General features: G+C 46.1%; 1 protein-coding gene across 1 annotated transcript in view; it reads left to right on the top strand.

Annotated features, from left to right (window-relative positions):
- ARSB (arylsulfatase B) overlaps positions 1-9,137 on the top strand; it is a 115,669-nt gene extending 106,532 nt beyond the window's left edge. Inside the window, exons 7-8 of the mRNA XM_087815429.1 lie at positions 5,630-5,752; positions 6,509-9,137. Coding sequence (XP_087671555.1) covers positions 5,630-5,752; positions 6,509-6,774 — 389 coding nt within the window. The 3' untranslated portion in view covers positions 6,775-9,137. The remainder of the gene's footprint in view (positions 1-5,629; positions 5,753-6,508) is intronic.
- Positions 9,138-14,408: the final 5,271 nt, after the last annotated feature.

Here is a 14,408-nt window from a genome sequence, read left to right as displayed (position 1 = left end):
TTTGTTTTGTTTTTTGTGTTTTTTCTGATTTAATAATTGCTTCTGCCTGCTTTTCTCCTTTTTTTAAGGTCTTGAGTAAAAGAAGATTTAAAAGAAAAAAGTCTATATCAAACTGATAATAGTTAGCATTTAATGACAGTTATTGGCAGACATTATTACTTATTGCATAGAACTGACGCAAGGATTAAATGAGTTAACATACTTAGGACACTTGCACAGCGTTTTATGTTTGTGAGCCGATAGTAAGTGCTTATAAGTATTAACTGTTATATTTAATGATGACAGCAGTCTTATAATGTACCAGATTCTATGCTAGGTACTGTACGTGCCTTATCTCACCTGCTATTGTTATACAAATTTTATAGATAGTAAACAAGCATGGGAAGTTAAGAAATTTGCCCAAGATTGCACAACTGGTGGTAATAACATTTATTGCACACTTACTATATGCTGGTCACAGTGCTAATACCTTTTCATTGTACATCACATTTAGGCCACACAACAGTCCTATGAAATAGATGAATAGATATTATCCTCATTTTACAGATGAGGAAACCCAGGCCTAGGGAAATCAGCTAACAGGTGAGGTCACGCAGCCAGTGAGTGAGAGAGCTGAGATTTGGACCCAAGCAGTCTGGCTCCAAAAGTGTGTGCTCTGTACTGCTGGGCACCGTGGCTTCTGGGAGAGGGGAGGCAGGCCTTGTCCTCATTACCATTCCTAGCAGTGCCTTCTTCCCAGTCACGGCATTAACAGTCCCATTCTCCAGCCATGCCCAGCTCATTCTACTCAAACAAGACTCCAGAGAGGAAGAGACCCAGGCCGCCTGTTCACCGCTGCACTGATGCTTGAGGCTCCTCCCCACCGTGCCCAACTTTCTCTAGGCATGAAAAAATTGTTCATTATGAAGCTACCTCTTCTTATTTGCAAGTCAGTTAATAGGTTTATTTTATTTAAACTTTGTGTAGTTAAAAGTCTAAAGGAATGTACACCAAAATGTAAACAAGCTGCTAATAAATTTATAAGTAATTTTAATTTTCCTATTCATACTTAATTTTGTGTTTTCTAACATGTACAATAAACATATAAAGTACATAGTCAGAAAAATTAATGTATTTTATAAAACACAATCATAGACAATATTAGACGATAGTAGTTTCCAAAAAGTCAGGAGGACACGTTGTATAGACAAGAGCTCATTGAGCACCAGGAGATCAGATGTGTCCTCGGGCATTTCTCAGTCCCTTTTCCATTTGGTGAATCCATCACCTATCACTAATTAATTAGCGTCTTTCAAATTATATTTTAGCCCCACACCCTTCAAACAAAAATGTAGAGAAAACAATATATTGCGCAAATACTACAAGTTCTTCCTTAAGGGTTAAACTGTGCTGACTGAAATGGAGATGGGGAACCTGGACCCCCACCCACTAACTCATCCCATCTAGAGACAACTCCCAGGTACGTCTGGAACCCCTTCTGGCTCTAGAGAACACAGTTCTCCATGAAACCATTGGTCCACCTCACTCTGGACATTTGAACTGATTCAGATTTCCTGAGGTTGTTCAGATAAGGAGCTCTGTAAAGTTCATTAAATGTTATGTAAGATACTGATTTCCTTCATTTGCCCTCAAGTTTTCTGCTGATCTCCTTTTTCACATCCAGAACCAATACACATGACTAACCCATCTTATAACTGAGTAGTTGCGTCTGGCCAGAAAGCCTTATCGCCGTAGAGGTGACTTTCAGCTCAGAAGGAAAAGAGAACGATTTGTTTGGTTATGCTTCTCCCTGAACTCCCCACTATCTTTCCCAAGGTTAACAAATCCAGTTCCCCTTTTTGTCATTCGCTGAGCTCATGGGTGGAATAGTTGGTACTTGTGATTCATGGTCTGAAACTCTGCTCCCTTGATTTTTCTGATGCCCTGTTCGGCTGCTTTTCTTCCTTGTATTATTTTCTTCTCTGTCTCATTTGCTGACAGTTTTGTGGGGGTTTTTGGCATTTAGTGCTCTGTCTGTGGGCAACTGATCTCGTCTTGCTTCACTCTCCAGACAACTAATCCACATCAGTGACTACAGCATTGTAGATGGTGCTTGAGTCAGAGTGTGCTTCAGTCTCTCATACATATAGGTCCAGTGTTTTAGCTCCAGCAGTGATATTTCTACATTGAGCTCATGTTAATTCTTTGAAGTCAGCATGCCTAACTCCAGAATCATATTATCACCACTCTTTCCTGCCCCAGCATCTCTACTCTGCCAACAGCAACTCTGTTCTCCCAGTCATCAAACTTGGAACCTTGGAATCTTATTATTTATAACTTTTAGTCCCTAGTGACTGATCTTAGGTTTTTACATTCAAAACTTCTCTTAGGTGTCTCTTTGCTTATGTCTTCATGTCACAGAATTTCAGAACACAAAGCTTTCTTAGCACACAGTTGTTAATCAATAAATATTTCTTAAATCTGGATCTAATCCAGCTCTGTCAAAGAAATTCTCAAAGTCTGTTAACATTCTAAGAAATCTCTGCCTCCCATCCCTCATCTTGATAGTCTGTCTAATACACTGTTGATTTAATCCTGAAAACGCAATGGAAGTCTGGTGAGCAGTTACCGTGGGGAGAGGAGGGTTTTGAAGTCCTAGTAAAGTTCTCTCTCTTGAGTGGGCTGATGTTTACAAGAAAGAATTCACCCTTCATCAGTGTGATTGAGAAACACACGTTTCTCTACGTGTGTTATTTTAAAATGTTTTTAAAGCCTTTGGATTGAACAGTAAAAGAAAGATACTGTTGATCAAATGATTTTTTTTTAAAAAAGCTATAGAACCCGGCCAGGCGTGGCTCCGCGGTTGAGCGTCGACCTAGGATCCAGGCGATCGGGGTTCGATTCCTGGTTGGGGCACATGCCCGGGTTGTGGGCTCGATCAATGACTCTCTCATCATTGATGTTTCTATCTCTCTTCCTCTGCCTTCCTCTCTCTGAGATCAATAAAGATATATTTAAAAAAAAAAAAAAAGTGAAAAGAAAAAAAAAAGCTATAGATTCTAAAATTTTTAGATAGGCAGAAAATTTTAATTCTGAAGATAGAGGATGTCGAGAAATAGGGACTTTACTCGTAAGAGGGCCAGTCGGTACGTGTTGTAAAGTTGGAAGTGTGTGCACCTTGCAACTGGACAGTTCTGCCGCCAGACATACACCCGCCACGAGGAACTCCTGCCTGTGTGCACAAGGAGCTGTGGGCCGCATGCTCACTGCAGGATAGCTTCTGCTGGGAAAAAGTGAAAGGAAGGCAGCCTAGGAGCCCATCAGCAGGGTAAATAAAACGCGTTTTCATATAGTGAAATATTAAAGAGTTAAATATATATACATTTATAATCATAGGGCTCTAAAAATACTGTCGTGATGAAAAACAAATGTAGACTATATAGAGCATAACACATATGCATTTTTAAGGTATATACAGTACTATATATTGTTCCTCGACACATATATGTTAGCGTATTTTTAAACTGCTGAAGGAAACTATACGCTGAAAGGATGAAGCAGTAGCTTCTGGGGGGTGGATGCAGGCCTGGGATCGAGGATGGGGCCCAAGGAGACTGTCACTTCATCCTCACTGTCCTGTTTCTTTAATTTTAATTAAAAAAGCAAAAATGACAAACTGTTAGCATCTGTTCATTCTTGGTGACAGCTCACAGGGTGTTAGTTGTATTATTCCTTGTAATCTTCCCTTTGTTTAATTTCTGAAAATGAAAAATATTGAGATAACAGCATCTCTCATCATTTACTCTTATTTAGTGTGTGGGTATTTGATGTATCTGTTTGTTGTAAGGGGAAAAAAAATGTATGTAAATATAAGGATAGCTGAGATAGCTGAATTTCCTTTTTTTATATTTTGTTTATGTTCACAAAACAAACTTGTTTTATTTAACATTCTTTGGTATCAAAACGTGGCCGTCACACAAACTTGTGAGCACGTCGTGAGCGCCCGCGGTTCCGCCACAGCCTGTGTATCCAGAGCGCACTTCCTGTGATCTGCCGCCTGGGCACCGGAGCCAAACAGCCACAAGCAAACAGGAACAAGACGCAAAGCGATTTCCTCCGGTGCTAATGACTTGTTGGTATGCGATTGTTGAGACTGAAGGCCTGAAACCAGCCGTGGTAATTGGCTCCATCTCTGGGCTGTCTTCTGGGTCATTCCCACAAGGCTGACAGAAGAAGGGGACCCTGCAGGAAGCCCGAGAGCGCAGAAGCCCTGCTCTGGGCGGGGGGTGCTCTCCAAGTCCTGTGTGCCAGGATGGTGGCAGCGCCCAGCGCAGGCCCAGGGTGCGCTTCACGGGCAGATCCCAGACCACGCCCTTCGTCACTGGGCAGCGGTCTGGCTGCCTCTGGAAGTGCACCGAAGGTGACTGCTGTGACCATGTTGGAAAGTTAACAGATAAATGCGGACTTAAATAAAACAGACTAAATATTATACAGTTAGACCCTAAGCTGAGGCTTTTAAACATAGGTAGGCATGAGGTAGGGACCTCCATACCTTGCCCTCCGGGTCTTCCACCAGAACTCAGGTCTCTCTGGACCCTGCTTCTCCCATAAGCAGGCGAAGGAGGGAGTAATCCAAAAGAAGGAGCTACGCTTGCTTAATTCAGACCGTTTTGTCTGTCGAATTTTGGAGCCAGCGTGTCCGCTGGGTACCTGGAAGCACCCTGGTCTGCTCTGAGCTGTGCGTTCCAAGGGGGCCTGGCGGGTGTCCAGCAAGGCCAGTGCTGGTGGCTTAGTCTCTCTAAGGCAGGGGTCAGTTATTAGCAAGTCCTCCCTGTCACAGATCTGAAACTGTGTTCTCTCCAATCAAGTTTATCAGTAACAGAAGCAATATTTTTAGCTTCATCTGTCAGCGTCTATCTCTCAATTGGTTCTAAACTCAAAAGGGGAAGAGGAGGCAGGTTTGGTCAATCAGGTTTTTGCTCTCCTCAAAAACCTGATTGATCAATTAATATAAGACCTCAAGATGATAAATTATTGTAATCCATGATACCAGCCAATAATTTGTATACCAGATTTATTCCTATATGCATAATTATTCTGTCTGAATGGTTAACTGAGCACTGCTCATTACTTTTAGATTTCATACCTGTGGTTAAAAAATGAATATATGTACTACTTACCACAGCATGCTTGACCTCTCATAGCTTGAGATAGACTCCATTAAAATGTACATTTTATGGTGTATTATATTATCTCCATAGGTATAAGTTTACATAGAAAATGTATTTATTTTATCCAATCATTTAACAGCAAAAGCAAAACACACACAAACAGCCCAGCGTGCTGTAACAGAACACTGTTCTGCACATGGCCAGCTGTATGTTGGCAGACTCAGTGATTTTAAGGATGAATTAGTATTCTAATCTCTCTGGGATTTCCTTTATATTTGTGGTGGTTTATGACTGACGTTTAATGTAACTTTGGCTCTGTTTATACTTAATAGGAGAGTCATTTCTGTGGCAGGATACACATTTACACTCCAGTGTTGAATAAAAGCTACTGTTCTGCAAGAAGGAAATAAAATGTTGATGATTTATAACAAAACATTCCGATAGCAGTGATCTAATTCTCCCAAACTCTTTCTTTCCAGGTCTTGGGAACAGCACGACTCCAGCAAAGGGTGACTCTTCTTTTCCAGAATATTCAGCCTTCAACACATCTGTCCATGCTGCAATTCGATACAAAAACTGGAAACTCCTCACGGGCTACCCAGGTAGAATGCTCAGCACTTCCCCAAATGGAGCAACTGCCTTTTGTAACACGTAACTCTGGGGCTGCTGAATGAGGAGGGGAGAGGAGTGGTGGGATCTACTAATCTCGACTCTTCCCCACCCTGAAAAATGAAGAATTAACTGTAGGAGGAGTAAAAGGAAGAAATGCCACTCTAATACTTCATGGAAAATAAAGGTTTCAGATATATGTGGTTCTCAAGCACAGCAAAGAGAACCTCTGAAAGCTACATCCCCAACCAGCGGTGTAGCTGGGGGAGGAGGCTGCTTTCTGAGCACATTCTCAACAAGTGACATCTGCTAAATACTTTTTAAATATGTGGCATGTTGGTTAAGGTTCGGATGCAGTTAAGCAGTGTTTATAATGAGGACATTCTTGGCGATTGTGTCAAGACAGTTCTTCATTGTTTGGGACGGTACCATGTGTTGCAAGACATTCTAGCATCCCTGGCCCATGACCACCAAATGCCAAGTCATGACACAAATAAAAATCCACCCTCCCCCTCATACACATACGTGGATTCATATTTCTGGATGCCCCTAGTTGTGAAGTAGAGAGACATGTCTCATTAAAGCACCAGAAGCCAAAGTCCTAGATCTAGACACAGCATCAAGGGTCCCGTCTTTTTCATGTGTCCATCCCCACAGCTCAGCTCAGCGCTGTCCCCCAAGATCCCTCCTCGAAATTAGAACTTGCCTACCATGTCTCTCTTCAGTAAACTGTTGTATTTCTTTGCCAGGCTGTGGTCACTGGTTCCCTCCACCGTCTCAATACAATGTTTCTGAGATACCCTCACCGGATCCACCGACCAAGACCCTCTGGCTCTTCGATATTGATCGAGACCCAGAAGAAAGACATGACCTATCCGGAGTGTATCCCCATGTGGTCAAGCAGCTCCTTTCCCGGCTGCAGTTCTATCACAAACACTCGGTGCCCGTGTACTACCCGGACCAGGACCCCCGCTGTGACCCCAAGGGCACTGGGGTTTGGGGCCCTTGGATGTAGGATTTGGGACAGCCTTGGGGTGGGGGCTAGAAAACCTTCCTGTTACAAGTTGGACTTCAGCTCTTGACTCGTGTGACTCTCATCTCATTTGATCTCCCAACCTGGGTTCACCTGGCCCTTCTCTTGCCCATAAACCACATTGACATGTCTCATTTCAACCCCTCGTGCATTTAAGAAGCTGATAAAATCTGGAACCCTCCCGCTGCTGGCTGGGGTGTGCGTCTGGAGGAGAGGGTGATTGGGTTCATCCCCTTTTTCCGGAGCTGTGGGACAGCTGGGAGCTTGATTTGAAATAGGAAGTTACTGCGTCCTGGAGGCCGGAGCAGCTGGCTCCTTTTGCCTCACAAGTCAGATGTTAGGTTTCCCTCTGCCAATAGCCAGCTTTTATTGGAGTGACTCACATTTCTTATAACAAATGAAGGGCGCAGACAATTGTTAATGGTCCTGTTGGCCAGGGGATCTCCCTGTCTGTGAGGGATCATGTCCAGGCATTCCGCGTGAGTACCCGCGTGGTCACCCCTCACTCGCTCACCTCATCACTCATCCCGTCATGGAGCATAAGGCCCATTTCACTGCTAAGGTCACTATGGCAGTATGCCTACTCCTTGGTTCTGGTTTTTACAATAAAGAACTGTGTTTTTATCCCCAAGTTTTCCCCCAGCCATTGCTCATTTTGTCTAGACTTCCTGCTACCCCCAGCTCCCCTGTGGCTTTTTCCCTCCCCTTCCTTTTGACTCAGGCGTCCTGTGCCTGGGAAGGCGGCTCTGCTTCACGCTGAGCACCACTGGGTTTTGGAGCACTGAGCCCTGCCTTCCTTTTGCCCCCAACACCCAAGTGAGGGCCCTGCCCAGAGAAGGCGGGCGGCCTGGCTCTGTGAGCACCCTCATGGTAGACAGGAAGAGGCCTGGGCAGGCGAGGCTTGGGTCTGTGTATCTGTCTGGTGAGGATTTTCCAAGTTACATGGAGTTTATTATCATGCTTGTGGCTTTGGCTCATGACATACTAAGAGTTGCATGGCTCTTCCCAGCAGTGAGGAAAAGCCCCAGGAAAGGTACTGTTGTTCTGAGATGATGGAGGTGGAGAGTCTGAAAAAGGAAATGGCCAGCATCCGGGACACTGGGCCTTGGTAAAATCAGGAGGGCACATCCACTTTTCTCTTGTTCTCCCAGCTTTACTGCTTTTATTGAGGTTCTGGGGTGGGGGACAGAGGATGCACAGTGTGACCTGCCAGCCCTTTATCAGTCCCACGAATGTCCCACTGACATGGATCGGTCCAGATTAGCCCCAAAGAGTAACAAGACTCAGAGAAATGTGTGCGAAAGCTGTGTTCTTTTTTGCATTAGCCACTGTTTCATTAATTGCTATCACCAGTGCCTGAGTACCTGGTACATAGAAGGCACTCAATACCCTTTTTAAAAAATAAATGAATGAATGGACAAATGAGCACTTGAGAAAGTCTCACACCATGAAAGGTCGTAGTCCAATGAGCTGAATACAGGGATAATATAAATACCTTCCAACAATTGCTTTTCTGTTCTCAAGCTGCCCTCCTGGGGTAGGAGCACAGTCATAGGACAGACACACCATAGTAACAGTTATAATGTCCTGGGAGGGGGGACGGAATATGCCTACCAAAGGGACTCTTCTTTTGCCAGTAACCTCAGTTCTATCTGTTCTTCATAGGACACTAGAAACCAACCCCACCAAGTAATATGAATAGGTGCTGGCATAGCCATCCTTCAATTCAGTAGCTGTATTTTCTGGTCGCTACTAACTTGGATTGTATTAAATAGGATGATTGGAAGGAAATGGTGCTGGAACTAATGATGCCTATTACCAACCTATACCGTCTCCTGGGTTGGCAGACAGCCGGCCGAAATGCCGTTACTTCTCACTACCAATCCTGTGGCAGATTTATGAACTAACTGAGCCCACATGTTCCTTCTGGATCCTCCTAATTCCAGCACTGTAGGTAGCTATTAAGACTGTAAGGTTGGAGGCATCACTAGGTGAGCCTCTTTGCTCCTCCTGCAGTCCTCCCAGCAGCTGGCCCAGATTTTGGCTCCTTGATTGCTGTGTACAGCATGCATGTTTGGCACTCGGTATTTAAAAGGAGTTTTAAAGATTGATTTTCTGTAATACTTTTATCTGAGATTTTATCCATAATAGAATGCATCTCATTAGATTTTCTGTACCAGACTGAACAGATTCATATGTTGTCATTAGCAGTATTAATGTTATTTCTTTCTGAATTTGTTTTTTTAAAGAAGGGTTTTGTTTATTTAATTGTTTTTCTTTGTAACGTCACAATTGTTCCACATATGGGGCAACAAAAAATTAAATTTATCTTTCAGAATGTGTCAGCCATGAGTGTGGGGTTTCCATTTGTGTCATGAAAAGTTTCTGGAACTAGATAGAAGCAATGGTTGCACAACATCCTGAATGTACTTAAGACTCTGGATTGTACACTTTAAAATGGTTAAAATGATAAATTTTAAGTTATGTAGTTTTTATTGCAATTTTTAAAATGTGTTGCCCCATTTTTATTCTTTCCCAATCACCTCTTAAACTTTAAAATCTCTTTTTTCCAAGAGAAGCGCCATTGCTTGTGCAGACTGCTCCATTTTCAGGCTGTTGAAAGAGCAGCCTGCTCACCCGCTCACCCCGTGACCACCCTCACCAGGCTCTGAGAGCAGGTATGTTTCAGTCGGTGTTGAGGTACCTGCCACATCTCTTTCACCTTTGCTCTGTTGCCATGGGAGCCACCCACCAGGTGGCACAAAGTAGAGGAGGAGACTGGTGACTCAGGCTGCCCTGGGCCTGGCCTCAGAGCTTTGTGACCCTCAGGAGAGAGGATTTCATTCTCAAACTCTTTCACCCAAGTAATCAATCATTGAGCTTAGGGTATTTCATTTAATAACCTCTGTCATTCTTCTAACAATAGAGATAATAATATCTCTGTAGGTGTTTTTAAAAATACATAAAATTATAAAAGAAAATTAAATACTTCATAAGCCACCCACCCAGAGATGGCCACCATAAGCCTTTTATGCCCCTTTAAGAGAAGACTGAAGTGGTCCACTTCCCAGACTGGTTTTCAAATCCCACTGTGCCCAGCTGAGTCCTCACTGGAGACTCAAAGATGGTAGATGGATAACATGTCACCTTTTCTGGAAATCTTCACAGGAATCCCATTACTGAAGCATAGATGTTCCCAGGATTTGTACTTCAAGGGCTCATGATTTCACATACACTCTCACGCACACATTCTCTCATTTCCGGCCTGTCCTCCCTCCCTCCCTCCCTCCCCTCCGTGGGCCTCAAGGTGGAGCCTGGGCACTGAGGAGGCAGCTAGCAGGCAGGCAAGCCAGTAAGTAGGCACCTGCCCCTTGCAGAGCAGGACAAAGTCCTCCTCAGGTAAACAGGACTTACTGTGCTTTTATTTACATTGAATAAAGCTGGGCCCAACCGGGCGTGGCTCGGCGGTTGAGCATCAACCTAGGATCTAGGAAATTGTGGTTCGATTCCCAGCCAGGGCACATGCCTGGGTTGCGGGCTCCATCCCCAGCAGGGGGCGTGCAGGAGGCAGCCGATCAGTGACTCTCATCATTGATGTTTTTCTCTCCCTCTCCTGTCCTCTCTCTGAAGTCAATAACGATATATTTAAAAAAAAAAAAAATTAAAGCTGGGATTTGCCCTCTCTGCCATTGAGCCCGGTTCCTTTGAATTCACACTGCACCTGTGCACTGGAGGCGAGGCCAGGGCAGCTGGGGAGCAAGGGAGGGAGGGTGCATAGCTCTCACCTACCAGGGATTTCAGCGGACAGGCGGGCCCAGGACAGGGCGGGGGGGCGGAAGGGCCTTGCGAGTCAGAGCGAATGCAGCCTAAAAATCCGCAAAGGAATTTAGTTACCTTAATTTTTGCCTTTTATTTTTTACACCCGTGAGACTAGTGAGTTCTTTCTGCATAAACTATTTTTAAAGTTAAAGCCTTTCATTAGAGGACACTGATTGTGTCAGGGAAGCACCTGTATGGTGTGGTATGGAAACGTTACTTGGGCTTCACAGCAAGGCAGCTGGGTTTTCTTGGTTCTTAAGCCAGTGCTTGAATGCAAGTGTTTGTGTTTAATGCTACAGGTGATGGAAATATGTGGGCCCACAGCCAAGGCTCCAGGCCGCTGAGAGGGCCCCTCTCAGCGGGACATGCATGTATTCTGTCACTGGGGTCCACCGGTCCTTCTTTCTCCCAAAAAGCTGGTCGTGCTCCCTAGACAGCCAGCCCCAGGACCCCACAGCTCCTCAGGGTCCCACCCACATCTCTCTGGTTCACATAGGCCTTCTCACTGCCGGGAGTCTTAACGTGGTGCTGTCCCTTAAATTGGCATTCTTTATTAGAATATGTAATTTTAAAGGGTGCTGTTTTATCACCCCAGTGAAGGGAAATCTGTTGTCATTGGTAATCATAAAAATGCACACAATGAATCGAAATTGCTCTTAAATTTAAGCTAAGAACTCTTCCTGACCTGGAAGGAAAGGAAGAAATTGAAGCGTGAGGTTTTCACTAAATGATTTATTATCAGCAGCGCAGGGCTGTGCCTTGGCCGCACTGGTGTGGAGATACGGAAACTCCCTCGGGGCAGGCACCCCGCGGTCAGTGTGTGCTGGGTGGTGTCTCCTGGTGACTGGCGACTTCACTTGGTGATGTGCTTCTGTCCCCTCTGTGGGCGGCTTCCTCCAAAAACCACTGCTGTGCTTTTCCTTGAACAGTTTGTTTTATTCATGTGCCTGCAGACCTCGAAGCTAGGGACACATTCAAAATGCATTAAATGTGTAAACATGAGGGGGGCCCACCACACATCCCTGGCAGTACAGTGGAAATCGCAGAGGATCCCACCAGAGCAAGAAGCCGGGAAAGTCAAACAAGCTGGTGGGGATGCAGCAGACAGAGAAGAAATGTTCTGAAGAAATAAACACCAAGAGGGGGAAGAGAGACAACATGGAGGCTTCCCCCGAGTCTTAAATTCCAGGATTGTAATCTGTGGTCCCCCCCCAGGAGACGCAGTGTCACCAATGCCTAGGAATTGCTCCTGCTCTTTGCCTCACCAGCCTGCGCAACCCCCTTCGGCGCCCACGTGGGCCTCAGCTGGGCCCGCAGCCCACCCTGCAGGCGGGGCCTTCTGAGAGGGTCATGCCTCTGCTGTGATTCGGTCCCTGGGACTGTGTCAGAGGCAGGGAAAGTAAAGGCACGGAGAAGGAATGGTCAAGGTCCCTTTCCTTTCTTAGGGGCACAGCTAAACAGACTCGTGAGCTCTCTGGGAAGGCTGACAATTCGGCGCCCCTTCAAAGCGATGCAATATGAAAATACTGGAGTATTAACGTTGGGTTAGGAGCACGGGGGGAGGGGCGAGGGAAACGAGCGAGAGCAGCTGCCCAGTCACTCCCCTGCCATCCCAAACTCAGCAGGCCTGGTCCCAGCTGGCACCGAGGCACATGGCACTGGCAAAACAAAGGCCCCGCAGGTAAGTGACTCGCCCTTCTTCGAGGCAGTTCACCGACCAGTTGTTTCTTACCCAGCATAGCCCTTGGGACGACCAGATCCCCATCTGACACAGGAGAGGAGCTACTTGGCCACCACTGCCACTCCCCGAGGACAGTGCTTTTATGCCCTCGGGCCCTTACACATTGTCTGGCCTCTGGCAGAACCCTCGAGCCTCTTTCCTCTCAAACCTCCTCCAGAGGAGGTCACTGCCCTCTGTATAAATAACTTACTGTAACTGAAAACTTTCACTCAACTCAGCCTTTCCTCTTCCAGTGTGAATAATCCCAGTGCCTTTCATCCGACTTCCTGCAAGTCTCTCAGCCAGTCTGCCAGCACTTTCGGGGTCTCAGGCTTGAACTGGGCTGGTCCCTTTGCATAGTTCCTTCTCTGCTCTTCCTCTTTGCACGACTAGTCCATCCTTCAGGTCTACACCGAAAGGTCCCTTCCCTGGGGGGCTCCCCTAACCTGTGAACCGGAACGCTGACCCGGATTCGTGCGTTGCCCGTGACGCGGATGTCGCGTTGGATTGTTATTCCTGTACAAACGTCTGTCTTCCCCACCGGCGGAAGTCTCCTGTCTGGTTTGTTTAGTGAGTATCTTTGTCTCATTGAACAGGCCTTGGCACTTGAACAGTACTTGTTGGATAAATTTTCCTTTTGTTGAATTCAAAGAACCTAACCACCTTCTGATTTCAAGATGACATTTGAGTCCCTGATTCCAAAGTCTGGCCCTTGTTCCCAAGCTTCCATCCTACCTGAGGGCCCTGTTGACTCAGCCTGGATGGCAGCCCCGCCCTGCGCCTGCCCTGGGGAATCAGGTGTCCCAGAGCCTTGGCTGTCTTCAAAGGGCTTGTCCGTATCAGCCCGAAGGATTTCAGGGAAATCTAGGTGAACGTTACACTCTCCAGACTCCGGTAGGTTTTGTTTACCCTGGGATCTCCTCCAAGATATCAGCCGATGGCTTCAAACACTCCTTATGGTCTCAGATTTGCACACTCAGATTTTTCCCCCCTCATCTTCCAATCTTCCCCCAAGATTCACCCCCTTCACTTGTTCAACTTTGTAACACATGCTTCTCCATGTGCAGCTTTTCCTGCAGAAACTGGCTTCTTGGCATACACTTAGTGCTGAGATACATCCTGCCAATGCCCAGGACAAGCTGCACAGGGCAGGTGGCAGGTTTCCAGATGCTTGTTAATTATGGATCCATATTTACTGAGGCTTTTCTCCTTCCACCGAATGAGAGTGGGTGTTGTGGGTTTTTTTGGTGTTGATACAGTGGAGATAAACTAGCGGTTGGTTTCCTTAAGGCAAGTGAAATTGCGAAATTGTTTTAAAGGCAGCGGTCGGGGTTACTAGAGATACAAGCTTAGTCACCGAGGAGCCAACTAGGACAGCATGGATCTGGAGAAAGGTGTAAGGCACAAACTTGTGTAAGAGCACACACGTACATTTGCTGAGCTCCTTCTGTGTATGCCGGTGTCTGGCATGGCGGGTACAGAGATAAATAAGGAGGGGTCCGTGCCCGCGAGGAGCTAACGGCCTGTTAGGACAGTGACAGCACAGAATGGTGAGTGCCGTGCACGGGGGGGGGTGGGAGTCAGAGCAGGGAGAGCAGAACCGTTGGGGGTGCACAGTATCCCCTCACCTGGCGCTGCTGGTGCCGACTGTGGCAATGGGACCTAAAAAGCCGTTAAAACAAAAAAGAAAACGTCAAACACTTGAGGCCCAAGATCACAGATGACTTCCATGGTCAAGGTTGTTTGGAGATTCTGATTTTTCTCTCTCACAGCTGAACTCAGAAATCAAGGAAATGACCCTGCGCCCGCACACGCGCGCGCACACACACACTCACACACAATACCACCTGCCCTGTGTACTAGATATTGCTGGGTAACAAAGTACTGCAAAGGTACATCCGGAGACAAAAAATATTATCTCCCTCAGGAATCCAGGTGCGGCCTAGCTAGGTGGCTCTGGCTAAGGGCAATCATGGGGCGGCCGTCTCAACTGAAGGCTTGACTTGGTGGGGATGGGCATGAGTACCCATGGTGGAAGCCGCAGTCGTTTGTAACCTATCTCAGAAATGCCATCCAC

Source organism: Miniopterus natalensis, chromosome 3 (genome assembly GCF_054644295.1).
Source record: "Miniopterus natalensis isolate mMinNat1 chromosome 3, mMinNat1.hap1, whole genome shotgun sequence".
NCBI classification, from domain to species: domain Eukaryota; kingdom Metazoa; phylum Chordata; class Mammalia; order Chiroptera; family Miniopteridae; genus Miniopterus; species Miniopterus natalensis.
The sequence above is the reverse complement of the archived record's forward strand: the minus strand, read 5'-3'. Positions and strand labels throughout refer to the sequence as shown.